General features: G+C 44.9%; 3 protein-coding genes, 1 long non-coding RNA gene and 1 pseudogene across 4 annotated transcripts; 1 reads left to right on the forward strand and 4 right to left on the reverse strand.

Annotated features, from left to right (window-relative positions):
- Nucleotides 1-82: 82 nt before the first annotated feature.
- Nucleotides 83-3,242, reverse strand: LOC121845418 (Golgi apparatus membrane protein TVP23 homolog B-like). Its single transcript, XM_042316765.1, has 5 exons — nucleotides 3,195-3,242; nucleotides 2,867-2,944; nucleotides 1,020-1,145; nucleotides 698-826; nucleotides 83-483 (listed from the first exon to the last, which is right to left on the reverse strand). Exons 1-5 carry the CDS (start codon nucleotides 3,240-3,242, stop codon nucleotides 460-462), a joined length of 405 nt encoding a protein of 134 aa, XP_042172699.1. The 3' UTR covers nucleotides 83-459.
- A 9-nt stretch (nucleotides 3,243-3,251) lies between these two features.
- Nucleotides 3,252-4,522, reverse strand: LOC121845412. Its single transcript, XR_006082556.1, has 4 exons — nucleotides 4,307-4,522; nucleotides 4,003-4,122; nucleotides 3,513-3,598; nucleotides 3,252-3,340 (listed from the first exon to the last, which is right to left on the reverse strand). It is a non-coding gene; the product is annotated as an uncharacterized LOC121845412 (long non-coding RNA).
- Nucleotides 4,523-4,558: 36 nt separating this feature from the next.
- On the forward strand, nucleotides 4,559-7,368 carry LOC112239690 (protein amnionless). Its single transcript, XM_042316766.1, is given in 5 exon segments — nucleotides 4,559-4,567; nucleotides 5,299-5,608; nucleotides 5,611-5,821; nucleotides 5,823-6,965; nucleotides 7,001-7,368. Coding segments are annotated over 4 exon segments (1,500 nt in total). The 3' UTR covers nucleotides 6,793-6,965; nucleotides 7,001-7,368.
- A 789-nt stretch (nucleotides 7,369-8,157) lies between these two features.
- LOC121845419 (tripartite motif-containing protein 16-like) lies at nucleotides 8,158-13,230 on the reverse strand. Its single transcript, XM_042316767.1, has 6 exons — nucleotides 13,224-13,230; nucleotides 11,561-11,656; nucleotides 11,041-11,274; nucleotides 9,369-9,540; nucleotides 8,969-9,058; nucleotides 8,158-8,708 (listed from the first exon to the last, which is right to left on the reverse strand). Exons 2-6 carry the CDS (start codon nucleotides 11,624-11,626, stop codon nucleotides 8,158-8,160), a joined length of 1,113 nt encoding a protein of 370 aa, XP_042172701.1. The 5' UTR covers nucleotides 11,627-11,656; nucleotides 13,224-13,230.
- Nucleotides 13,231-22,485: 9,255 nt separating this feature from the next.
- Nucleotides 22,486-25,765, reverse strand: LOC121838830 (annotated as a pseudogene).
- Between the last annotated feature and the right edge of the window lie 864 nt (nucleotides 25,766-26,629).

Here is a 26,629-nt window from a genome sequence, read left to right on the forward strand (position 1 = left end):
TGCTTCTTTGCGCCAAACTTCCAAGGACAAATTCCATTGGCTGCATTTAGTGTGGACATTGCATGATATTATTACAACTCACTTGACTCACACACTTTTGTTTTTATTCATTCACCCAGACATTTTATGTAAATATAATATTTACAAATGTCTTATATTACAATCAGCAGTTATCAATCATTAACAAGGTTGTATTTTGAATAGTTAGCAGGAAAACAAATGAAACAAACATACAAAGAAAACTAGTAGTCTCTTAGTTTTATACTACATCGTTTGTAGGACTCGGTGGGAAACAACCCCGTGCCCTCAGAATAGAGAGATGCCTTCCACCTGTTCAACAGGAATTAAGAAAAATAACAGTAGCCTATGCCTCAGTTAAAGCAAGGCAAGATCCTCTTGATAACATAAAATATTACATTAGCAGAAATGCTAATGTTTCTTCTCTCTGCACATCCACCTCTAAGGTCCCTGTTTGGCCATTGCCTATATAAAGAAAACAAACATGAATGTTTAGATGGCAGAAATATCATATATTATCACAGACAAAAGTAGTCCATGTTGCAACTGAACCCGATCTCAAATGGGAAATATAATTGTAGTCGAAATTAAAAGATGAGTTGGTGTTTATTATCCTCCAAATTGCTACCTATGAGCTGAAATGTCTAATATGGTCTGTTTTTAAATAAGAACTATATACCTGTTTGAAGAACTGGCTGCCAAGGTAGTTGGTTGCCATGCTCCTCAAGTTGGTCTTCCCGCCTACTTTGCATCGCACATATCCATACAGGTTGGCCCACTGCAATGCCACACCCATGATCACCACTGCCTGCAAGGGGACATGACATAAAAATGCAATGCGTTGTGATTATTTATGTTTCTTTGAGAACCCAAAACAATGCATGTATCTGTTTATGTTAAATCATATAGCTAGCTTCATACTAGGTTTGACATATTAATTATCGGGTGGGAAATTAGAGATGTCTAAATTCAAATGGAGAAAGGAAAGGTACTGAACCCACCAGCCACTTAAACTTGAAGGAGAAGAGAGTACTGAACACAAAGATGACCCAGAGGACTGGACACACAACCAGACCCAGCCAGAAGATCTGTGATTCAGAGTTGGTTGGAACTTTTCTACTGGTTGCCTACAGAGAGTTGGGAAAATTAAGCACGTGTCTACAGAAGTCTTAGTTGTTGCAATTCTTTCAGTCGTAGACTCTGTGCTTTGTTTAATTGATTGAACAGTCTGATTTTCTATATACTGTTTTTTTTGGGGGGGGTGCAATTTTCATATAAGCCCTCTTGGATTTCCAAACGCACCTGGTTGTTTATCGGCACTGTTTGTCTTTCACTTGTATTTTGTGGGTGCGAATAAATAAATGAAAACTAAACTAATAGACAGGCACAACTACAACTCCACTCAGCCTGTTACCAACCCGTAGTAACCTTCTTGACCAGATACAATGCTATTTTACAGTAAACAAATTGTCTGAGAGAAATTGATAAAAATATTGTGGGGGCTGTTTTGTTAGACTTCAGTGCGGCTTTTGACATTATTGATCATAGTCGGCTGCTGGAAAAACATATGTGTTATGGCTTTACACCCCCTGCTACATTGTGGATAAAGAGTTACTTGTCTAACAGAACACAGAGGGTGTTCTTTAATGGAAGCCTCTCCAACATAATCCAAGTAGAATCAGGAATTCCCCAGGGCAGCTGTTTAGGCCCCTTACTTTTTCAATCTTTACTAATGACATGCCGCTGTCTTTGAGTAAAGCCAAAAATCAAAAATCCCTATGTATGAGGATGACTCAACACGTCAGCTACTACGGCAACTGAAATGACTGCAACACATAACAAAGAGCTGCAGCTAGTTTCAGAACAGGTGGCAAGGAATAACTTAGTCCTAAATAGTTCTAAAACTAAAAGCATTGTATTTGGGACAAATCAATCCTAAACCTCAACTAAACCTTGTAATGAATAATGTGGAAATTGAGGTGACTAAACTGCTTGCAGTAACCCTGGATTGTAAACTGTCATGGTCAAAACATAGTGATACAACAGTAGCTAAAATGGGGAGAAGTCTGTCCATAATAAAGTGCTGTTCTGACTTCTTAACACTATCAACAAGGCAGCTCATACAGGCCTTAGTTTTGTCACACCTGGACTACTGTTCAATAGTGTAGTCAGGTGCCACAACGAGGGACTTTGGAAAATCACAATTGGCTCAGATCAGGGCAACATGCCTGGCCCTTGGATGTACACGGGGAGCTAACATTAATGATATGCATGTAAATCTCTCATGGCTCAATGTGCGTGAGAGATTGACTTCATCACTACTTGTTGTTGTAAGAAGTGTTGACAAGCTGAATGTACCGATCTTTCTGTTTAAACTACTAGCACACAGCTCAGACACCTATGGATACCCCACAAGACATGCCACCAGAGGTCTCTTCACAATCCCCAAGTCCAGAACAGAATATGGGAGGCGCACAGTACTACATAAAGCCATGACTACATGGAACTCTATTCCACATCAGGTAACTTATGCAAGCAGTAGAATCAGACTTTTTTTTTTTTAAATAGATAAAAATACACCTTATGGAACAGTGGGAACTGTGAAGAGACACACAAATGTACAGACACACACATACAACTACTAGCACATACGTATATTGTAATATGGTATTATACATTTTGTATTGTAGATATGTTGTGGTTACATGATGTACTGTTTTATCTTTTGTTTTATATGTAAGTGCCTTAATGTGTTTGGACCCCAGGCAGAGTAGCAGCTGCATTGGCAGCAGCTAATGGGGAGCCGTAATAAATACAAATACAGTCATGGACTATACTGCAACCGTACTGGTCTGGACTCAAACACCCAGTGGCTCTGTCCATCCTCATCCACCTGGTTCCACCACACCTGAGGCCCACCATCAACCTGCCAGACACATTCTGAAAGAAACACAATGGGATCACTGACCAACTGGACCTATAAAACAAAGGCAACTTTGACCCTTTTCACACTACTCTGTCAAGCTGTGCTAGCCTGGCCTGGTTGCACATCCAACAATCGCTGGAAACATGTGGGAAAGGGCATTGTGAAAATAAAATATCCCAGACCAACACGATAGTGTGAAAAGGGTATGACAAAATAAAGTTGTACCACGTCAAACTGTGACCCCACCCACCTTGACTGTCCAGAAGTCACATGAAAGGAGGAGGATGATGGTGACCATACAGGACGATGAAACTACTGCTCAGGATTTCACACAGTAGGTAGACTAAGATGGCACTGGTGCGGAAGAAGAGATGGAAGAACGTGGCCAGGGGATGCCTAAAACAAGAGCAGGTTTTGATCACACACACACGCGAGAGAGAGAGAGAGGAATAGTTCACAAACAATATCTCTTATTCTGGTGATCAGAATAGCTGATCTGGGTGGAAATGAAAATATCTGTTTGTTCTGTTACTCCTCATCAATTAGTGAATCAACTTCCAAAACGCACTTGATTTCTGATTTCTTCTGTCTGGTGGCAGTGGGGGCATCATCATCATCGTCACCAAAGAGTGGAGCATCTGCCTCCTGTGAATCCTTTCAAGAAATAAATGAGCTGTCAAACAAGGCTCACTTTGAGGTGGCTAACGTTACTTAGATAGCTACTACTGTACAGCTAAATGACATGACAGTGAGTGACACACTAATTAGATGGCTCTGGGGTCATTTGTGCATTCTAGCTAAATAGTTCGGTTTTAAAACATTACAAGGTTAATCTATTCAAATAATTGCATATAAACGTAGCTAGCTAAAATAACAAGTTAAGTGAGCAAGCTAGTTAGCAGTTAGCTAGTAAGGCTCACTGAAGTAGGGCAACACAAAGTTCGCTAAGAAAAACGCCATGAGAGCAACTTGAACAGTAAAGCGTTACCAGGCATAGTGTCATCAATAGTTAAAGATATAAAACAACTTATTTGTTTGAAAATAGTAAGAGATCTCACCAGTCTCATCTTCTTTGACACTCACTTCCGGATGACGTGTAGGTAAACAATAAACATGCTTGTATGAAGGACCCCACTCATAGGTGCAGAATAAGTTGCCTGGTTGCAACTTTGTAAGATCTGAACCAGAGATTTGAAAATCTAATGTGATGTGAAATGTGATATCACTAATTGTATGAATTAATTAATTAATTAATAAAAACATATTCATGGCGATATCTTTACCTCGAACATAACTTACTGCTTGTGATTAGACTGATCATTTTCAGGTCTTTAATTTGTAATGGTTTCATTTCATACCCACCTTGATCATCTGCAAAGCGTCTCACCCCCAAGAAAAGAATCCATCACCAATATGTATATCGCCCACACGACCCTATATCAGAGGTGCGTTCAATTGTTGCAGAACGATTAGTTCTGAACAACACGTTTCTCCAAAACGTCATTGAACAGACTTTGAGGTATGTTTGCGCCAATGACTGGAAATATGAAGGTTTGCTTCCATTTGGTGGGTGTGGCTTGAAGCAATGAGTGACGTTTTTAAAGGGCAGTGGACATGCCGACAGTGTTTCCCAACACACAACCCCTCCCTGTTTTTTCAACTGGTCGTTCAGTACAGAAATGTTTCTGTTCAATTGAACGTTCGAGAACGTTAAAACATACTGAACGCAGCCCAGGGTTTCCCAAACTCGGTCCTGTGTGCACATTTTGGTTTTTGCCCTAGCACTACAATGCTGATTAAATTAATCAACGTTTGATGATGAGTTAGTTATTTTAAATCAGCTGTGTAGTGCTAGTGCAAAAACAAAATGTGCACACAGGAGGGCCCCAGGACCGAGTTTGGGAAACTCTGCCTTAAATGACTGGTCGCAATCAAGGAAGTATATGGATGGGAACAGTTTGACAAATCTTTTATTTTTATTTTTTACATAGAATGTTTAGATTTAACATTGATGAGTTCGCAATGACTTTTTTTTTAAAATTTCAATTCCACCGCTGGTCACAAGAAACATCACTATAGCGGCTTTTACTTTTACTGTAGATGCACATTTTTTAACACTATACAGTTTTCACCATACAGTTTTTAGGCATAAAGGCTATGAAAAGGTGTAGGCCTAAATCAAATCACTTTTCTTTCATAGAGACATCTACACTCTTATTTTGGGGTGTTATTGCTGCGGCTGCAGCAGCAGTTAATCTTTGACCAAGCTGGTGACCAGCCGGTAAAGATGAGTCAACCAGAGATCATCAACTTCATAATCTGGGAACCTATGCACTCACTCCCTCATGTGACAGTCACACTGCCAGAGACAAAGGTCACCCCGTACTTCATCCACTTCTGTCAGAAGCATTCAGGATGCCAAAAACACCAGCCGTGTTTCTTCTCCTCGGTCTCTGTCTGTTCGGGCAGCTGACGCCCTGTACAAGCAGTGGATACCCGACACTAACTATGAAAACAAGACCAACTGGGACAAAGGGTCCGTGCCCTGCGGTAACGACATAGTGCAGTTCTCGGCTCAGAGGAAAGTGTCTGTGTATGTGGAGACGGTCCACTCTGTCCAGGAGATCCAGCTACCGGTGGACGGAGAGTTCATCCTTCCCTCGGGGGCGGCTTCACGGTCAGTAATGGAGGGGACCCCGGTTGCGGGGCCGGCGTCACTGCCCAGTTCAAAGATGCAGAGTCTCTGCAGTGGTTCGACCCGGCGCTGTGGCAGGCGGCAGAGTCTTTAGACGACCTGGAGAAAGGTCGCTTCCTGTTCTCGGTACACGAGGAGAGCGTACCCTGCCAGTATGACAACGTGTTGTTCGCGCTGGCTCCTCGTTCGCGTGGACACTACCTCCAACCAGCCCAGCGTCCCTGTCCAGAGTGTGTCCGTTCTGGGGAAGAAGTTCAGCAGCAGCTCGGAGTTCACCCATTATCTGGGGTCACACTCTGGCCGGCTGCAGTTCCACGGAACCTCATCCCCCAGCGTCGGGGCTTCTGGCTGCAGTGATGCCTCTGGCTGTGACTGTGGGAACTCTGCGAATCACAACAGGATCTGCGGCACTGTGACATGCGCTCCTATGAGCTGTAAGAAGCCACTGTACCCCATAGGACACTGCTGTGACGTGTGCAGCGCCATCGTCACCATCCAGTATTCCTCAGGCTTCATCCTTGAGTCTTATCGGAATCGACTGCAGCACCTCTTCCTTGGTCTGCCCTCGTACCAGTCCATTCAGCTAGGCATGTCCAAGGTGCTCAAATCTCAGTATTTCCTCGGGGTGATCCCACGTGCGGCTGCAGCTGAGATCCAGATCGTGCTCCTGGATGGGGAGTCTGGTGCGGTGGCAGAGGCCCTGGCTCGGGACATATTGAAGGACGTCCAAGCCCAAGGCTCAAACCTGGGCATAACCGGGGCTGAGTTCCAGGCCTCTTCTGGGGCCACCAGTGGTGACGGGGCAGGGGACAACGCAGGAGTTGTGGTGGGAGCCGTGTTCGGCATCCTGATAGTAGTCATTGGTCTCCCCCTCCTGGCTGTCCTCTTCCGCAGAGGCGTCATAAAAATGCCAACCATGCCCACCATCTCCATCCCTTCTCTGAGCAGCTTAAGGAGAAGCCAGGAGGAGATAGGGGAGTTCACGGACCACGGCTTTGAAAACCCCATCTTCGACAAGCCCACCATGATGCCCGAAGTACCAGGTATCTATGGGACTGAAGCCGCCAACTCTATCTCCCTGACGCCGTCAGGTGTGCATTTTGTTAATCCTGCGTATGATGAGAACGAGACCTCAATCGATTTCTCTGCCTGAGACTGTGTGTCATGGTATCTGTAAATATTTTGTGCACATTCTTATGAGAATAATTTCTTACGTGTTGTAATGTATCAAATCAAATGTATTTATATAGCCCTTCGTACATCAGCTGATATCTCAAAGTGCTGTACAGAAACCCAGCCTAAAACCCCAAACAGCAAGCAATGCAGGTGTAGAAGCACGGTGGCTAGGAAAAACTCCCTAGAAAGGCCAAAACCTAGGAAGAAACCTAGAGAGGAACCAGGCTATATATGTATCTAAAATGTAAAAATAATATGTCTCATGCTTAATTTCATATGAAGTATTAGGTATTTTAAAAAGTCAAGCAATTCATATTTGTAAATCAATTCTAAAAAGATTTGGCAAAAGCTTTGTCACATTGTTAATATGATTTACATTGGATTGACCATTGACACAACAATGAAAGACAGCCCTTGAACTCATCTTGGTAGTTAGTACTCAGCATAATGTCAAATAAACATAGTATGTTTTTGCATATGAAAGACCAATCACAGTAGTTAGCAAGTCAGTCACTTGCTAACCTGTTCCAATAAAAAGGGCAGTTAAAAGTTATTACTCAATCCCTCAGTGTCATGTTTTGTTCTATATCAAATCAAATTATATTTGTCACATGCGCTGAATACAACAGGTCCAGACCTTACTGTGAAATGCTTACTTACAAGCCCTTAACCAACAATGCAGTTCAAGTAATAGAGTTAAGAAAATATTTACTAAAATAAACTTAAGTAAAAAGTTAAATCAAAAGTAACACAATAAAATTACATAACAATAACAGGGCTGTATATAGGGGGTACCGGTACCAAGTCAATGTGCAGGGGTACAGGTTAGTCGAGGTAATTTTGTACATAGATAATAAACAGCGAGTAGCAGCAGTGTAAAAACGTCTGGGTGGCTATTTGAGCAGTCTTATAGCTTGGGGGTAGAAGCTGTTAAGGAGCCTTTTGGACCTAGACTTGGCGCTCCGGTACCGCTTGCTGTGCGGTAGTAGAGAGAACAGTCTATGAGTTGGGTGACTGGAATCTGGAGAATTTTTGGGCCTTCCTCTGACACCGCCTAGTATATAGGTCCTGGATGAGTGCAGATACCCCCTGTAAAGTCCCTGTCTGTTGTCTTGTGATACTTGATGCTGTGTCCTGTAAAATAAGTACAGTATCAGTCACTTAAGGCAACTGCTTATGAATAGAATAGATACTTTATTGTATTTGTGAGAAACAGAAATGTGTACTGGTCCGCCTCTCTAACCTAACTACACTTCTGCAGTCAAAGTATTATGATTCTGGACTGACAGGAGCTGATGTTTCCATGGGAGTGATGGGGTGGCAGGCAGAGTTGAGCTCTTCATTAGTGGGGGTCCTTAGGACCAACCAATAAAACCACACTGTCCTTCTTTGAGAGCCAGACAGTAGGATACAAGGGCTCCATGAACTCAGCCTTGTACCTGTAGAGGAGTGTCATAGCGATGTCAGTCACACCATAGAAAGCTAATGAGCCTGAGTCAAAGTCGATGTAGACGCCGATTCTCGTGAACACACTTGTGGCTTCCACGACCGCCTCCATATCAGCATGCCAAGTGGAAAAGCTCCGCCCCTCCCTTCCGAGGCTCCACGAGAAGTCATTTCCTGTGATGCAGCTGCCTCTCTCCACGCCTTTCCGGTCGATGCTCTTGTAGGTGAGTCCCACGTGCATGCCCTCCCCACTCAGCTCTGCCTCAAAGTAGTGTCGGCCCAGGTAGAGGCTCTCTGAGGTCATCACCTGGCGCCAGTACTCGAAGCGTTCGGGCGTGTCTGGGTAGCTGTGCTGCCAGGGCGTGGTGTTGGTCACCTTCCTGTCGTCTTCGGTTAGTCTCAGGAACTTGTGGACAGTGTCTGGGTCAAAGGTCAGACTGCTGGCATCTGTCAAGTAGACACATTTAATTGAATAAACTTTATTAATCGTCAGAGGGGAAAATGGATTTGTCGCCAGCACAGGACACATGCAGGGACAATACAAACACACACATACTTATTCAAAGGCTACCTCAGTCGCTATAACACATGTGAAAGGTTACACCAAGTCAGGCTATTTCTCAAAAGGGTTAGCTCATTGTGAAGAGCACTAGCTATGCAAATCAAATTAGAAATGGTTGCTAATGCAATAAAAAAAGACATCTTACACGTGAGGAAGTCGTCTCGCATCTCAGGCTCAGGCAGTGAAAAAGACTTTGACATCTTGGGATGGACCATGGTTGTAATGCCCAGTTTCTCTGTAGGTCAGTGTAGGAGAAAGATAAGTTATCCTCCAGGTACTACATAGAGAACTCTCTATAATACAATGCATTGGGAAGACTATGGTTACTTATCCAACTAGTTATTTAACTTTTATTTAGCTAAGTCATTGGGAGAATATTCTCTTTTACACTAACAACTTGGGTCGTTTTCATTATGTCATGAAACAGCATATGTCAACAACAAAAACAAACAAAGGAACATGAGCAGTTTTTCCAGGCTTCTATAGTTTTGTTGTGTTTGGTGCCTAATGAACACAGCCCTGGTTAAAATGTGTACACTCATCACCAGTCCTGCAGATGTCCTTCAGTTTGTCCCTGTAGGTAGCCTTGAGCTGGTCACACAGTTCCTGGGTGGACTCAGTGAGCAGGCAGCTGAAGGAGGCCAGGCGATCTGTGAGGCCGACGTAGAGCCCAGGCAGACAGACATCCACAGCCCCCGTCTTCCACTCAGAGTATTCCTACATTCACCAGCAGGAGGAGCCACTCACACTACTGTCACACTACTAAGACAGCTATATCTGCTTCCCAAATGACACCCTATGCCCTTTATAGTGCACTACTGCTGCTCCATCACAGCATGAAAGTAGTGTACTATAAAGTAGTGCACTATATGGGAACTAGGGTGCCATTTGGGATGCACAATAGGACTCCGACCAGAAATAACCCCAAACCTCTACCCCGAGACATTTCAGATAGGTTAAGGCAATATGGTAGTATTGCTTTCCCTTGAATAGACTTGGTAGGTTCTTGGCTATACTGTTAATACCTATCAAATCCTTTCAAAATCTAAATGAAGTGTCTATGGTAAGCAGCGGAGGCTGGTGGGAGGAGCTATAGGAGGACGGGCTAATTCTAATGGCTGGAATGAAATCAATGGAAAGTATCAAACACATGAAACATATGGAAACCACTAACTTCCATTCCAGTCATGACAGTGATCCTGTCCTATAGCTCCTCCCACCTGTCACTTCCCTCACACTGTGGACACTGTCAACATTACAAAACCGCTGACCGAGACGAGTCAAAATTACTGACCGAGACAATATTTAACAGATCATAGGGGAAAGCTGAGGCAAAGGCTAAGATATTAGTCCTCTCAGGATAGGGCTCAGAATGAGTCCTATCCTGAGCAGTCAGGGGCGGCAGGGTAGCCTAGTGGTTAGAGCGTTGGTCTAGTAACCAAAAGGTTGCAAGTTCAAATCCCTGAGCTGACAAGGTACTTATCTGTTGTTCTGCCCCTGAACAGGCAGTTAGCCCACTGAAAATAAGAATTTGTTCTTAACTGACTTGCCTAGTAAAATAAATACATCTCCAAACACTGCAGTGTGATGCAGTATACACCATCAACCTATAAAATACATGTGCCTTCAGAAAGTACCCCTTGACTTTTTCCACATTGTGTTACAGCCTGAATTTAAATTCCATTCTTTTTGTCACTGGCCTACAAACAATACCTCATAATATCAAAGTGGAATTATGTTTTTCAAACTTTTTACAAATTAATTCAACATTTTAAGCTGAAATGTCTTGTCAATAAATATTCAACGCAGCATCAACCAATAGAATGTAAAAATTCATAAAATACCTCTCACAGTATCATGACACAGGAGACTTGAAGGCAGCAGGTTGATATTGTGCTTTTCAGCAACAACACTAGCTGCATGCGTTCTGTTTCATTTCATTTCATGTGTGACACTCACCAGGGATTGGGGTCAATTCAATTTAAATTCAGTCAGTTCATTTTCATCAATGCTTTCCTACAAATTTGAGTTTAATTCCTGAATTTACTGAACTGAAATGGAATTAAACCCAACCCTCTCTGGTGCACTCTAAAGTTGCCCCGGGCCTAAACGCTGATCTTGGGTCAGTTTAGCATTTTTCCCACTAATGGTTAAGGTTGGAGGAGATCCAAGGTCTGTACATAGGATAAGTTTCACCCCGGAGCCCCAGTCTCTCACCTGCAGGAAGTCTACGTCCCTCTTGTTCCTGAAGAGTCTCTCCACTCTGGCCAGGGTCTTCTTCAGCTCTTGGCTCTTCTGCTCCAGGTGGGCCTGGATGCCCTCGGCCTGGCTGAGCGCCTGCCTCTGCTCCCCCTCCAGAACCTCCGTGGCCCTCCTCCTGGCCTCTTCTACGGCCCCTTGCAGCAGATAGAACTGCTGCTCCATCACAGCACGTACCCCTGCCACCGAGCTCTGGGGAGAGAAAGATGGACAGAATATGTGATAAAAGAAAGAGGAGGAATGGAGAAGTACTTAGTAAATGTGTATCAGCTGTATGTTTGAGGTTCAATAAGATCAGAGACAATGTTTTAAGTGATAAATGAACAATATGCGAACGTGGGGAAAGAATGTATGGAGAGAATGTGTGACATACTTTTTTTTAAAGGAGAGGAGGAGGTGCTTAGTTGTATCAGCTGTGTGTTTAAGGTTCATTAAGATCAGAGGAAATGGTCAAAGTAACGCGGGTGTAGTGAAAAACCTCTATGGATGCAGTGTTGCTCTGTAGCTTGCCAATGGAATTCTCTGCCACTGAGACGGTCTTCATAATGTCCCCTTGTTTCTTCTGCAGCTCTGTCTATAGACGATCACACACACACACACACACACACACACACACACACACACACACACACACACACACACACACACACACACACACACACACACACACACATGGGACCAGTGCCAGGTTACCAGCATAGCCCATGGGAAATGCATTTGCTTTATTTACTACAGTAGCTTTGAGAGAGGGCCACCTATTGGAGGAGAACAATGGGCAGGCTGTACGTATCACATGTCACACAGAAGGTTTCTTATCACAGAGAAACGTACTGAAGTCTTGTGATAAACAAATTGTCATAAAAACTCATTTGCCTGGAGACTCCTTATCCTATGCTCCTACATCGTGTCCTGGATCACTAGACAGTTTTGGAGTTTTGGACTTCAAAACAACAACAACCGGTGCCTTTTGAGAAATGTAACTTGGGAAAAAAAAGAAAAGTTTGGTTTTACCAAATTTTAACATTCTGTCAGAAATAACTTAAAACAAAACTAGTTTTCCCATCTCAAGAGGTTAAAAAAAAGACAACAGGAAGTACCTATGAAAGGGGCAATCGGCAGTTGCTGAAGCCATTTTTACTTATAAATTAATTATATGTACCCATTGATTCTTGAAGAGTATAACTTATAAATGTTTTATTAGCTTAGTTCAACTGTCGTACCCCATCAGAACCCAAAATATAAGCTTGTTTTACTGCAATGTTTATAAACAAAGTAAATGTAAACACACTAATTAGCCTCGAAACATGTTTAAAACTATAATTTTCATATCATTGATGGTCAGTCCTTTGAATCTGAGAGTGGTTTTATTTCTCCGGGCCCATCCTTCAGCTTTGTACTGAACCAGGGGAATACTTTATTATTGTTTCTACTGCTGAGTGCCAAATAAGGCAACAGAGTTGAACGTAACCGGGGAGACCATTTCCTCTTGAATAGTTTCACCATATTAAATCGAGAGTTCAGTTCACGTAACAGGGTTGACCTTAAAATGAGGGGCCGACATAAATTAATCACTAATCACATGAAATAAATAATCATCTCCAGACAAGACTTTGTCATCAACATAACCAGGGCTTTACAATGATGCTGAATGTTGGGGTTAAGTGTGTTCAAATCTTCCCAGAAGTCACAGCGGGTGCAAGGAGTGACATGTCAAAATTGTTAATTTTGGCACTTTAACAAATCGTTTTTGCGAGAATTCCCCTTCTGGGTAATCAAGATTATATTCATATTAAAGATTTATTGAATTCTCCATGTGTTCTATATTAAAGGACACTTAATTTAATATAACAATCTTTTAAAATGTAATATTGGTGCACAATGTCTACTTAAAATATCAAAGGGATGCAAAAGCAGTGTTTTCGTGGAACAACCCAAAACAACATGTCCATGCCAGAGAAAGGGAGCACTCATACAGTTATCACTCACTGTCTGTGAAATGGAAGTGTGTGGTGTGTCTGTATGTATCAGTGGAGGCTGGTGGAGAGAGAAGGGGAGGACAGGCTCAGCCATTACAAAGAATCCAGTCCTCCTAGTTCCCCCTCTACCAGCCTCCACTGGTAAAATATAAATGTTACCAATACCTGGATCTGTCTTGAGCCTCCTCTACAGGTACAGTACTGTGCCCCAGATGCCCCTGTCCCTCACACTCGCAGCACACACACACACCGCAGCCGTCCGTCAGGCAGTATAGTTCAAGCGGTAGCCGGTGCTCCTCACAGGTGCGACACTCGATGTCCTGTAAGGGCTCCACCAGTCGGTGATTCTGGAACCTCTGGTTCTCCAGGTGGGGTCTGAGGTGGGCCTCGCAGTACGACACCAGGCAGGTGAGGCAGGACTTCTGGGCCCGGCACGGGATCTCGATGCAGGAGTCACACAGCACATCTTCTGGGGTGACAGTAAACCCGCTAGAGATTGTCTGGGGCTGGGTGTTCTCCCCTGGTTTATCGTGCGTTGTTGTTGGGTCCTCTTGTTCCTGGTTCTGAGGCTGGGTGTTCTCCCCTGGCTTATCGTGCGTTGTTGTTGGGTCCTCTTGTTCCTGGTTCTGAGGCTGGGTGTTCTCCCCTGGTTTATCGTGCGTTGTTGTTGGGTCCTCTTGTTCCTGGTTCTGAGGCTGGGTGTTCTCCCCTGGCTTATCGTGCGTTGTTGTTAGGTCCTCTTGTTCCTGGTTCTGAGGCTGGGTGTTCTCCCTGGTTTATCGTGCGTTGTTGTTGTGTCCTCTTGTTCCTGGTTCTGAGGCTGGGTGTTCTCCCCTGGTTTATCGTGCGTTGTTGTTGGGTCCTCTTGTTCCTGGTTCTGAGGCTGGGTGTTCTGCCCTGGTTTATCGTGCGTTGTTGTTGGGTCCTCTTGTTCCTGGTTCTGAGGCTGGGTGTTCTCCCCTAGTTTATCGTGCGTTGTTGTTGGGTCCTCTTGTTCCTGGTTCTGAGGCTGGGTGTTCTCCCTTGGTTTATCGTGCGTTGTTGTTGGGTCCTCTTGTTCCTGGTTCTGAGGCTGGGTGTTCTGCCCTGGTTTATTGTGCGTTGTTGTTGGGTCCCTCTTGTTCCTGGTTCTGAGGCTGGGTGTTCTCCCCTAGTTTATCGTGCGTTGTTGTTGGGTCCTCTTGTTCCTGGTTTAGGTTCAGGTCCCACATGTTTATCATGGATGTGGTGACATCTTTGCTTCCAGTTGTGGGATGAGTCTCTTCTGTATTCTCTTCATTCTTGATGATGAGGGTCTCCATGTTCTCTTTCTCTGGTTAGTGGATGTCCTGTGTGTTGCTGGTGTGCCAAGACACAGTATCTCCCTCACTCTCTCCTCTCTACTTCAGGCTGCAGGGTGAGACTGCTGGGCCTCTGTCTGGGTCTCTGGGCCTGAACAGGCAGACGGTGCAGATCTTTCTTCACATCTTAGTCTATCATGACATCCTATACAGGCCTCACTACTCTTATAATTCCTATTCTCTCGCTCAGTAAGTCGCTTTCTCTCTCTCTATCTCTCTCAAAAACACTTTCTCGCTCTCTGTCTTTCTTTCACTCTCACCGTCTCTCGCCCTAACTCTCACACCCTAAGACTGTCTCTCTGAAAGTCTCCTCTCTAACTCTCTGTCCAGCTCCCTAACTCTCAAGATAATGCTCCCTAACTCCAGATAATGAGAAGACAAGAACAGAACTGAGGACCGCGCCTTAATAACTGTATCCGTGTGAGTCAGCGGCAGCAGCAGGAGCCTCCTCTTGTTACACTCCTCCCTTGTCTCTCTTTCTCTCCTTTTCTCACTCTCTCCTCCCTCATTCAGTTGGGTTCAGGGAAGGCGGAGTTGGTTTGAGTGGAGAGAAGGGGGGAAGTGGGTATTGAGAGCAAGGAATGTGGAGATCTCTGTTTTAACAGGACAAATAACAGGACAAATACAATATAAGCCCCAAAATAATAATAATTATTATGAATCATGAAATCATTACTGTACAGCCACACTCCCCTCATAGGACATCCCAGACGTGGCAATTCCAAAGTTGTTGTCTAATAGCATTTCGTAGAAAAATACTGTTGTATCAACAAAGATGATCTGGGTCAGCTGGGATGACTGTCTTCTGCAATATAATCTGTGAAAACTGGAATGTCAACATCCTGGAGAAACCCGCATCACTGAAAAGTGAGCTTTTCAGGAGTCATAACAATGTGTTTGGAATGACTGGTCCTACTCTAACGTTATCATATGTTCACAGTAGATGAAGGAGAATAACTAACAAACGGACATACATTGAGATAAAAGGGTTTTCAGATGCCGTTATGGTTGACATGATCACAGAAGAGTCATCCAATGTCTGGAGAAACTATATCACTAATGTAATGTAAAGTTAAGGAAGTCAAGGAACCACAGTGACCAGGCCTTACCTAGTGTTTCCTTCTGTTTAGGATGTTTCTAGACAACATTATGTTCCCACCGCACCCTTCCTGCAACTATTTATAACCATACTACAACTTATCTTACAATAATGTAGTGAGAGACTGAGCTGGTAACAGAATTATTTTGACATTTTGGAAATCTAACAAACACACATTTGTCTTTCATATACAAATACAGCTCGGGGAGGGGCTCGTTTCAGCCTGACTAATTTGCTCTGTTTCACTTTTGTTGAAATGGAACAATTCATTTTAGATCCAGACTAGGCTAGATTCAATATAAACAGGAAATGTAAACAGGAATTAGATTGTCTGGATATAGAGCCGTTGTAAACAATGAGAGTAAGTCTGGCATAGAAAAAGAATGGCAGAACATTGGATGGGAATGTCTGTGAAGTCAGGTACAATGACCGGTTATGACCAAAAATCCAAGCTCATGTTGTGATCCAGTTAGTTGTAATTTAATGCATACCTGGAAAATGACTCAATAATATCCTTGATTGACAAAACAGTCCTTACCTACTGTGCACATATTAATCAGTGGGAACGATCTTGGGCCTCTGAGTATCAGTTTACTTAAATGACCCATAACCTCTGATCCCATTGTTTCCCCTATCCCTCAACCTACATCCCAATTTTCATTTTTCTGGAAGTGTGCTCTAGTTTATTTCCCTTCATGGATTTAAAACTGAAGGTTGGCATCATTCATTTTGTGAAAATGCATGTACATGCATGAGGAGTGCACAATTACACACTTCGGGGGAAAGGACAGAGAATCAGGATGCAGGTTGACGAAGGAGAATTACTCCCTGGTCGGTCGGGTGCAGGGTGAGGAAGTTAAGGAGAATTACTCCCAGGTCGGTCGGGTGCAGGGTGAGGAAGTTAAGGAGAATTACTCCCAGGTCGGTCGGGTGCAGGGTGAGGAAGTTAAGGAGAATTACTCCCAGGTCGGTCGGGTGCAGGGTGAGGTCGGGGGAAGTTAAGGAGAATTACTCCCAGGTCGGTCGGGTGCAGGGTGAGGAAGTTAAGGAGAATTACTGCCAGGTCGGTCGGGTGCAGGGTGAGGAAGTTAAGGAGAATTACTGCCAGGTCGGGTGCAGGGTGAGGAAGTTAAGGAGAATTACTGCCAGGTCGGGTGCAGGGTGAGGAAGTTAAGGAGAATTACTGCCGGGTCGGGTGCAGGGTGAGGAAGTTAAGGAGAATTACTGCCAGGTCGGGTGCAGGGTGAGGAAGTTAAGGAGAATTACTGCCAGGTCGGGTGCAGGGTGAGGAAGTTAAGGAGAATTACTGCCAGGTCGGGTGCAGGGTGAGGAAGTTAAGGAGAATTACTGCCAGGTCGGGTGCAGGGTGAGGAAGCTAAGGAGAATTACTGCCAGGTCGGGTGCAGGGTGAGGAAGCTAAGGAGAATTACTGCCAGGTCGGGTGCAGGGTGAGGAAGTTAAGGAGAATTACTGCCAGGTCGGGTGCAGGGTGAGGAAGTTAAGGAGAATTACTCCCAGGTCGGTCGGGTGCAGGGTGAGGAAGTTAAGGAGAATTACTCCCAGGTCGGTCGGGTGCAGGGTGAGGAAGTTAAGGAGAATTACTCCCAGGTCGGTCGGGTGCAGGGTGAGGAAGTTAAGGAGAATTACTCCCAGGTCGGTCGGGTGCAGGGTGAGGAAGTTAAGGAGAATTACTGCCAGGTCGGGTGCAGGGTGAAGTTGCTCCCCACTACTGGTTAAGGCTATGATTGTAGTAGGGAAGCTGATCCTAGATCCTGGAGCGGCCTGCCTCAGTCAGAGTCCTGTCTGTTGCAGCTTCACATACACAATGCAGAGAAGGACATATTAGTATATTTGTTTATTTAAAAACACTGTTTGATCTTTTAAAAAATGAGGCATTCAATGTGGACATTTGTGTAGGTTTCATGTGCATCTGATAAAATCCACCACCAAAACCAATGACACATACAATATAATTGGGAAGACTTCGTCACATGATCAGAACAGAGACATACAGAACATTCCATAGACATACAGCGCAGATTGAAGACTACAATGATGGTTAGAGGCAATAGAGAACTTTTAGCCTCTATGGGTGCTCTTCAGACAAAACGGGTCCTTTAATCTAAATGGACAGAAATAGTTTCAGAAATGACATCATCGTACAGAAAGAGGCACATGTCCCCATAACCACGAGAAAAAGCAGAACATATTACCTGCCTAAAATTCAAGACTTGTGTAGTTTCATGAAATGGATTAGAGTAATATCCAGTGTTCCAGGTTTCTATGAAATAGGACCTATAATGAATTACAATATAATGAGTGTATTTACTTTTCCTTCCCAAATGTTTTAATTAAACATGTTAAACAGCAGCTTTTCTGTGTTGGAATGGTGCAGCCGTACCCCAACAACACAACGGTGCGGCCGTACCCCAACAACACAACGGTGCGGCCGTACCCCAACAACACAACGGTGCGGCCGTACCCCAACAACACAACGGTGCAGCCGTACCCCAACAACACAACGGTGCGGCCGTACCCCAACAACACAACGGTGCGGCCGTACCCCAACAACACAACGGTGCGGCCGTACCCCAACAACACAACGGTGCGGCCGTACCCCAACAACACAACGGTGCGGCCGTACCCCAACAACACAACGGTGCGGCCGTACCCCAACAACACAACCCCAACAACACAACGGTGCGGCCGTACCCCAACAACACAACGGTGCGGCCGTACCCCCCACAACGGTGCGGCCGTACCCCAACAACACAACGGTGCGGCCGTACCCCAACAACACAACGGTGCGGCCGTACCCCAACAACACAACGGTGCGGCCGTACCCCAACAACACAACGGTGCGGCCGTACCCCAACAACACAACGGTGCAGCCGTACCCCAACAACACAACGGTGTGGCCATATACCAATCATTAAAAATAGGAATGCTAGTAGACCGCTGATTGGCCAGCTCATCCTCCTTAGGAGGATGACATCATCCTCTATGAGGAAATAGCAAGCATTTTTTTCAAACGGTCTGTTTGAGGTGGAGTTTTTTAAGTGTTTTTTTTCTCAAATGTATGCTTTGGCCACAAATAATAGTATAAGATGAGTCAACAACATTACTTGGGTATGAGTTAACAGAATATGAACATTTAAAAGTGAGATTTTCACTGGACAGTTACATTAGCATCATGCCAAACCAACATGTGTAACCATACAGCCAACCTTCTAGCCGAAATTTGACATGTACCAATTAGTAAGGAAACGTCCATAGTGTAACATGGTTAACCTGTACGCTGGACATCTATATACTGTATCAGAAAATCATCAGAAAAATAACTATGACAATGGATTTAACTGTGTGTGAGGTTTACCTCTCGAAACATTAAAAAATCCACTCAATACGTGTTTAGTTGAACATTCTCACATAGCGTCAACTTTCAATGAAAATAATTAATTGGCCTCCTTTATCAGTGAACCAAACTGAAAGTGGTTGACCTGGCATACTGTGTGTAAACAAATGTACTGGTACAAAATGGAACAATGCATAGCAAGATGAATGACCCGAGCCAAACCAATCAACAGGTACAAAAAATGCCTTAATAGCAGAGAACTGGTAATGCACAAATAATGGTAATATTGTAGCGAATTGGAGGCAGCCTGACTATGACTCGTAACCACCCTACAAATTTGATACATTATCTCCATCAACAATGGAAGTATCTATACAAAACTATGGATTTGACACCTTGGCTGGGATTCTACGCAAGGCGCGTTATAGCACTCACTATACAGCCGACAATGTGCTTTTTAAAGGCATTTTCCCAGAAGTTCACGGAGATCGCATTCATTGTAAAAGCTGCGTATGCAGGCTAAAAGTAAATTACCTTTAAAAACCTGTTATGGTGCACCGTGTTAAAACGCATCTTCTATTGAATCCCGGCCTATGTCTAATGGATTAATAAACAAATACAAACAAATTACCATATGCTCATGTATGTAAAAATCCTGTCCTTAACAAATGCACTGGCACTAGGAGCACAGGCCCAGGGGATGGTAGTACGGTATCTAACATGCCCCATCTACTGACACCAGGAACACATTCTCAGGGGATGGTAGTACGGTATCTAACATGCCCCATGTACTGACACCAGGAACACAGTCTCAGGGGATGGTAGTACGGTATCTAACATGCCCCATGTACTGACACCAGGAACACAGTCTCAGGGGATGGTATACGGTATCTAACATGCCCCATGTACTGACACCAGGAACACAGTCTCAGGGGATGGTAGTATGGTATCTAACATGCCCCATGTACTGACACCAGGAACACAGTCTCAGGGGATGGTAGTCTCAGGGGATGGTAGTACGGTATCTAACATGCCCCATGTACTGACACCAGGAACACAGTCTCAGGGGATGGTAGTACGGTATCTAACATGCCCCATGTACTGACACCAGGAACACAGTCTCAGGGGATGGTAGTACGGTATCTAACATGCCCCATGTACTGACACCAGGAACACAGTCTCAGGGGATGGTAGTACGGTATCTAACATGCCCCATGTACTGACACCAGGAACACAGTCTCAGGGGATGGTAGTACGGTATCTAACATGCCCCATGTACTGACACCAGGAACACAGTCTCAGGGGATGGTAGTATGGTATCTAACATGCCCCATGTACTGACACCAGGAACACAGTCTCAGGGGATGGTAGTATGGTATCTAACATGCCCCATGTACTGACACCAGGAACACAGTCTCAGGGGATGGTAGTATGGTATCTAACATGCCCCATGTACTGACACCAGGAACACAGTCTCAGGGGATGGTAGTATGACACCAGGAACACAGGTAGTGCGGTATCTAACATGCCCCATGTACTGACACCAGGAACACAGTCTCAGGGGATGGTAGTACGGTATCTAACATGCCCCATGTACTGACACCAGGAACACAGTCTCAGGGGATGGTAGTACGGTATCTAACATGCCCCATGTACTGACACCAGGAACACAGTCTCAGGGGATGGTAGTACGGTATCTAACATGCCCCATGTACTGACACCAGGAACACAGTCTCAGGGGATGGTAGTACGGTGTCTAACATGCCCCACAGGGGCCAACGTATTGGGGTCAGACAGAGAGGTGTTGGAGGGGGGCAAGCCACACCTCCTTGTTCTTCTCTCTGTACACTGTGCCACATGACATACAAGAACACTGCTGCACATCAACACTGTGTTCTGTGGATACAGATCCAGGCAGTCTTTGGCTGACTGCGTATGGTGACGCAATGCTCCAAAAGATGGCATGCCATAGCTCTCTGTCCTTCAGCAAGGTCCTCTGTAGTTCATTAAAAGTCAACAGTTTCAAGGCATTCCAGTCTGTTTAGTTCATTAAAACGGTCACAGTGTCCAGTTTCAACAGTGTCCTTTAGATGCATTAAAACAGTCAACAGTGTGGTTCAGTTAATTAAAAGGGTCAACAGTATCTTTTAGTGCATTAAAACCGTCAACAGTGTCGTTTAGTTAATTAAAATGGTCAACAGTGTCTTTAGATCATTAAAATTGGTCAACAGTGCAGTGGACTTCCAGATCCAAAATACCTTTCAGATTTCTTCAGCTCTTCTCCTTCATTTACAAAGTCCATAGAAAGCTCAGGTTTCTGTATTTTACTTGTCTTCTTTTGTTCACTGAGATGTTTATCTTAACAATGTCCTCCTTTCTGCCTAACAAGTCACAGGGTCACCCAGGGAATGAAATGACAACATTTCTCTGAATGTCCTTACATAAAATCGCAGAGTCAGATAAGCGTGTCCCTGAATATTGCATACACTACAACAAACCTGCTATTTATGTTGTTGCTGTAAAGTCTCTGAATGTTGCATACACTACAACAAACCCCTTTGAGACATTAGCCCTGACAACACTGAGCAACAATGCTCCACTGACCTACCTTTAAGGTAGGAAGAGCATTCTGCTGGACCTATACAGTGTGTCCACCTAGTGGTCTCCAGAAGAATGGCAATGACATATTTGAAGAGACAGACAAGAATGAATTCTATGCCGGATTGTTACTATTATCATCAACCAAAGAAAACACTAGATGCCTTCCTTCATAACTATGTGTAGAGGAGAGCAGCAACAATACTAACATGTCCCACTGAAAAATCCCCACACTACACACTCAGATGTAATCTGGAGGTTAGGTTTACTCTGTAGGTTAGGTTTACTCTGTAATGTAGGTTTACTCTGTAATGTAGGTTTACTCTGTAATGTAGGTTTACTCTGTTAGGTTTACTCTGTAGGTTAGGTTTACTCTGTAGGTTAGGTTTACTCTGTAATGTAGGTTTACTCTGTAGTGTAGGTTTACTCTGTAGGTTAGGTTTACTCTGTAGTGTAGGTTTACTCTGTAGGTTAGGTTTACTCTGTAATGTAGGTTTACTCTGTAGGTTAGGTTTACTCTGTAGTGTAGGTTTACTCTGTACTCTGTAATGTAGGTTTACTCTGTAATGTAGGTAGGTTAGGTTTACTCTGTAGTGTAGGTTTACTCTGTAATGTAGGTTTACTCTGTAGGTTAGGTTTACTCTGTAATGTAGGTTTACTCTGTAATGTAGGTTTACTCTGTAGGTGTAGGTTTACTCTGTAATGTAGGTTTACTCTGTAATGTAGGTTTACTCTGTAATGTAGGTTTACTCTGTAATGTAGGTTTACTCTGTAATGTAGGTTTACTCTGTAATGTAGGTTTACTCTGTAGGTTAGGTTTACTCTGTAGGTTAGGTTTACTCTGTAGGTTAGGTTTACTCTGTAGTGTAGGTTTACTCTGTAATGTAGGTTTACTCTGTAGGTTAGGTTTACTCTGTAGGTTAGGTTTACTCTGTAGGTTAGGTTTACTCTGTAGGTTAGGTTTACTCTGTAATGTAGGTTTACTCTGTAATGTAGGTTTACTCTGTAGGTTAGGTTTACTCTGTAGGTTAGGTTTACTCTGTAGGTTAGGTTTACTCTGTAGGTTAAGAGTAGGTTTACTCTGTAGTGTAGGTTTACTCTGTAGTGTAGGTTTCCTCTGTAGGTGAACGTCACAGTAGTAGAGGTATACAGTACCTACACAGCATCTTCAGATCCAAAAGTGTCATTCACCATTCACAGCAGGGTGTCCTCGATGTAGTCAGGGTCCTCAAGGGTCTCCAGACGTCTCTTGCAGGCATCTAGGATTTTCTTCCTGGGCCCCAGGGGATGTGGATGCTCTTGAGGTCCTGGTCCGAGCACAGCAGCAGCGCTCCAGGTCGATCTTCTCCCGCCTGAAGACGGTGAGGAACTCGCCCATGGTCTGCGCAGCCAAGAACACCTCCAACGGGCTGGTCACGGCCTCGCAGTCATCATCCAGCCCCAGCTCCAGCTCGTCCCAGGGAAGCTCCTGGCGGTTCCTTTCCCGGAGGCTGCTGGCACTGCCGATGCTGTCCCCCCCATCGTCCAGGCTGGGCGAACGCCGCAGCCGGCTGCGTAGCCGAACGTTGGTGCTGCCAGCCCGTTCGGTTCCTCCGCCGAGGCTCCCCTCGTCACGCCCGCCGATGCCGAACAGGCCGCCGCTGATATAGTTGCGTCGGAACACCATGGTTCCCAGACCGGGCCGGTTGAAGAGAGAGTCGTGGCCCGAGTCGGTGCTGACCTCAGAGTATTCCATGTCGGGCCGGTAAGACAAGTCCGGCTCGCTGATGGCACGAGAGATGGCGTCGTCGTTGGCGTCTCCGTGGAATATGTCTCGGAGGTTGCCGCGGCGCCCTGCGCGGTCCCGAGGGCCGACATAGGTTCCCTGTTTAAGGAACATGACATCGTTGCCCAGCTGAAGGCCCGAGAGGGAGCGCACGCTCTTCCTGCCGTCCTCGTAGATCTTGAAGGTCCCGTCCCCTTGCTTCCTCTTCTCCAACCTCTTCTGGATCTTGGTCTTGCCTCGGGTTGTGGCGTGAAGAGTAGCCTGCAGGGACAAAGAGCAACACAGGCTTCAACCACTAATTATAGAGGAGCACACATCTCAAATTTAACAGATGACAAATGTTTAATGTTGGGAGTGTAATGTCCCTTTAATTTTCAACATGGCATACATAATTATAGACTGCAAATAACTGTCATTGTATCCTCTCCTTTCTCCACTGATGGGAAATGTTGCTGTTCCAACTGTTGTGCATGTGAAACTCCCTCTCTGTTATGTCTGCTGCTGTACCATTTCACATGCAACAGTTGGAACAGCAGCATTTCCCATCAGTGGAGAAAGGAGAGGATACAATGACAGTTATTTGCAGACTATAATTATGTACGCCATGTTGAAAATTAAAGGGACATTACATTTGTCAAACTTGAGATAAGTCCATATCCCAGGTCATTCATTTTATAGATGCAGCTTTGTGCGACAATCCTAAATGAAGGGAAAAGAGAAGCATCATATTATTTCCAGATGTGCTGTGTTCATCTTTCCCATTTATTCATTTAGCTTGAGGCATCATATAGCTGGACCTACACAAACAATGGAATGTGCACTCCTCTTGACATTGGACTATTTTTATTTTTTTAAACTATTTTTATCTGACAAACATTGGTTTTGGAGTGGAATGTCCCTTTAAATAAATATTCAAAAGCCAAAAATGGCTGGATGAAGCTGTATTGTATTGACCTAAGAGTACGGCACACTGTCACACCCTGATCTGTTTCACCTGTCTTATACTTGTCTCCACCCCCTCCAGGTGTCTCCTATTTTCCCAATTATCCCCTGTGTATTTATACCTGAGTTTTCTGTTTGTCTGTTGCCCTTAAGTAGTTTTTATTTATACCTGACTCTGTTTTCAGGTGAAATGTTTGTCTGTTGCTAGTTTGTCTTGGTGGTAAGTCCTAACAGAGTGTTCCTGTGTTCTAGTTTTTCCCCTTAGCCTTCCCAGTTCTGACCTTTCTGCCTGTCCTGATCCTGCCTGACTCTGATTTGGGAGACACCTGAGGGGTGGTGCAGCTTGACTGACACAAGACAGTGAAATAGATCAGGGTGTGACATGGCACACTGACAGTGGTGGTGTTTAGGTGGTGCAGCTTGTACTGACCTGAGAGTATGGCACACTGACAGTGGTGCAGTTTGTACTGACCTGAGAGTATGGCACACTGACAGTGGTGGTGTTTAGGTGGTGCAGCTTGTACTGACCTGAGAGTATGGCACACTGACAGTGGTGCAGCTTGTACTGACCTGAGAATATGGCACACTGACAGGGGTGGTGGTGTACTGTGTTTAGGTGGTGCAGCTTGTACTGACCTGAGAGTATGGCACACTGACAGGGGTGGTGCAGCTTGTTACTGACCTGAGAGTATGGCACACTGACAGGGGTGGTGCAGCTTGTACTGACCTGAGAGTGGCACACTGACAGGGGTGGTGCAGCTTGTACTGACCTGAGAGTGCACACTGACAGGGGTGGTGGTGCAGTTTGTACTGACCTGAGTATGGTATGGCACACTGACTGAGGTGGTGGTGCAGCTTGTACTGACCTGAGTATGGCACACTGACGGTGGTGGTATGGCACACTGACGGTGGTGGTGCAGTTTGTACTGACCTGTATGGCACACTGACGGTGGTGGTGCAGTTTGTACTGACCTGAGAGTATGGCACACTGACGGTGGTGGTGCTACACTGTATGGCACACTGACGGTGGTGGTGCAGTTTGTACTGACCTGGTATGGCACACTGACGGTGGTGGTGCAGTTTCAGTATGGCACACTGACGGTGGTGTGCAGTTTGTACTGACCTGAGAGTATGGCACACTGACATGGTGGTGTACTGCTGAGAGTATGGCACACTGACGGTGGTGGTGCAGTTTGTACTGACCTGAGAGTATGGCACACTCGGTGGTGGTGTTTAGGTGGTGCAGCTTGCGGCTCACTGAGCTGCTTGTGTAGTGGCTCATGGCGTCTGACATGGACTGCTCCGACGCCGCCTCTTTGTGGAACTTGCGCTCCACACTGCAGCTTCACAACTCCTTAATCCTCCTCTCGGCCTCACGGAAAGCCCGCTCCTTCAGCTTCCCCACCAGCTTGGGGTTGAGGGCCGACTGCTTGGCGGCAATGGAGTCCAGGTAGCGGACACAGTCCATGTGGCTTTTGGTGGCGGCCATGTCCAGGGCGTGTGGTAGTCGTTGTCCAGGCACCACATGTTGGCACCGAAGGACACCAGGAAGGACAGGCAGTTGTGGTGGCCGTTGGCGGCCGCCAGGTGGAGAGGTGTGTTCCCCATATGTCACACTTATCAGGGTTGCCTCTGCAGAACAAGAGGAAGTACAGAAATCAGCTAGAATGTTGATCCAGAGAGGCTGAAAGAAGCAACGGGCATATAGCACACATATGGCCTCCATATTAGACAGTCTTCATTCTAATATGGATGTTGTACACAGACCTGGGACGAACAGGACTATGTAAAAGTATTTCAAATACTTGAACTGCTGGATTTAGTCCCCCCAGAACCAATGGAGTAGTCCCAAATGTGAAAATATCAAGCTAAATCTAATGCACCACAAATACGTGCTCTTAGTAAACAAGATACTTTTTTCCCACTCTTACCTGTACTTGAAACATCAATTTTGCAACGATGTCAAGATCATCCCCAACTCTTTACAGTGCCAACGAAGACCCGTGCCAAGACAGAGGTGATGATGCTGTTACAACAAGTCATGCTGTTCTGTTCCAAAGGCATTCAGTAAGTGCTATCTGTGAGTAATATGAACCAGGAGAAGGATAACCCACTCAGATACTCCTAAACATAGCAGGTACCTTGTGAGAAAGCCCATGATTTTTTAAATCATGATTTCGGCACTGAGATCTCATCCATGGGCTATTCATCGAGTCTTCATAAATCATGTTTAACCTTACATCACAGTACCCTTTAGCACTGATAAATCTCTGCAGCACCAGCACCACAGTAAACTAATTCTTAATGACGCCAAACAGATACACAAGTTATGAGATGAACAATACCACTGTTTGGACCTGTTGTCATTATGTTTAGAGGACTTCTCTGGCTTCTACATGCTTTCCATTCCCCTACCATCAGCCTACCATGGGCACCTCAGCCTCCACTAGGACCTACAGTGGGGCAAAAAAG

Source organism: Oncorhynchus tshawytscha, unplaced genomic scaffold, assembly GCF_018296145.1.
Source record: "Oncorhynchus tshawytscha isolate Ot180627B unplaced genomic scaffold, Otsh_v2.0 Un_contig_6607_pilon_pilon, whole genome shotgun sequence".
Lineage (NCBI taxonomy): Eukaryota > Metazoa > Chordata > Actinopteri > Salmoniformes > Salmonidae > Oncorhynchus > Oncorhynchus tshawytscha.

What these genes read in the sequence shown, in the direction of transcription:
- LOC121845418 (XM_042316765.1), bottom strand. Translation starts at nt 3,242, where the DNA reads ATGGTCACCATCATCCTCCTCCTTTCATGTGACTTCTGGACAGTCAAG. An exon ending in GGGTGTTTGAGTCCAGACCA is followed by an intron (nt 1,146 to 2,866) that starts GTACGGTTGCAG and finishes AACTCTCTGTAG; the next exon opens with GCAACCAGTAGAAAAGTTCC. An exon ending in GCAGCCAGTTCTTCAAACAG is followed by an intron (nt 484 to 697) that starts GTATATAGTTCT and finishes TTCTTTATATAG; the next exon opens with GCAATGGCCAAACAGGGACC.
- LOC121845419 (XM_042316767.1), bottom strand. Translation starts at nt 11,626, where the DNA reads ATGAAGACCGTCTCAGTGGCAGAGAATTCCATTGGCAAGCTACAGAGC. An exon ending in GGGACGTAGACTTCCTGCAG is followed by an intron (nt 9,541 to 11,040) that starts GTGAGAGACTGG and finishes TGGTGAATGTAG; the next exon opens with GAATACTCTGAGTGGAAGAC. An exon ending in GAAGGACATCTGCAGGACTG is followed by an intron (nt 9,059 to 9,368) that starts GTGATGAGTGTA and finishes ACTGACCTACAG; the next exon opens with AGAAACTGGGCATTACAACC.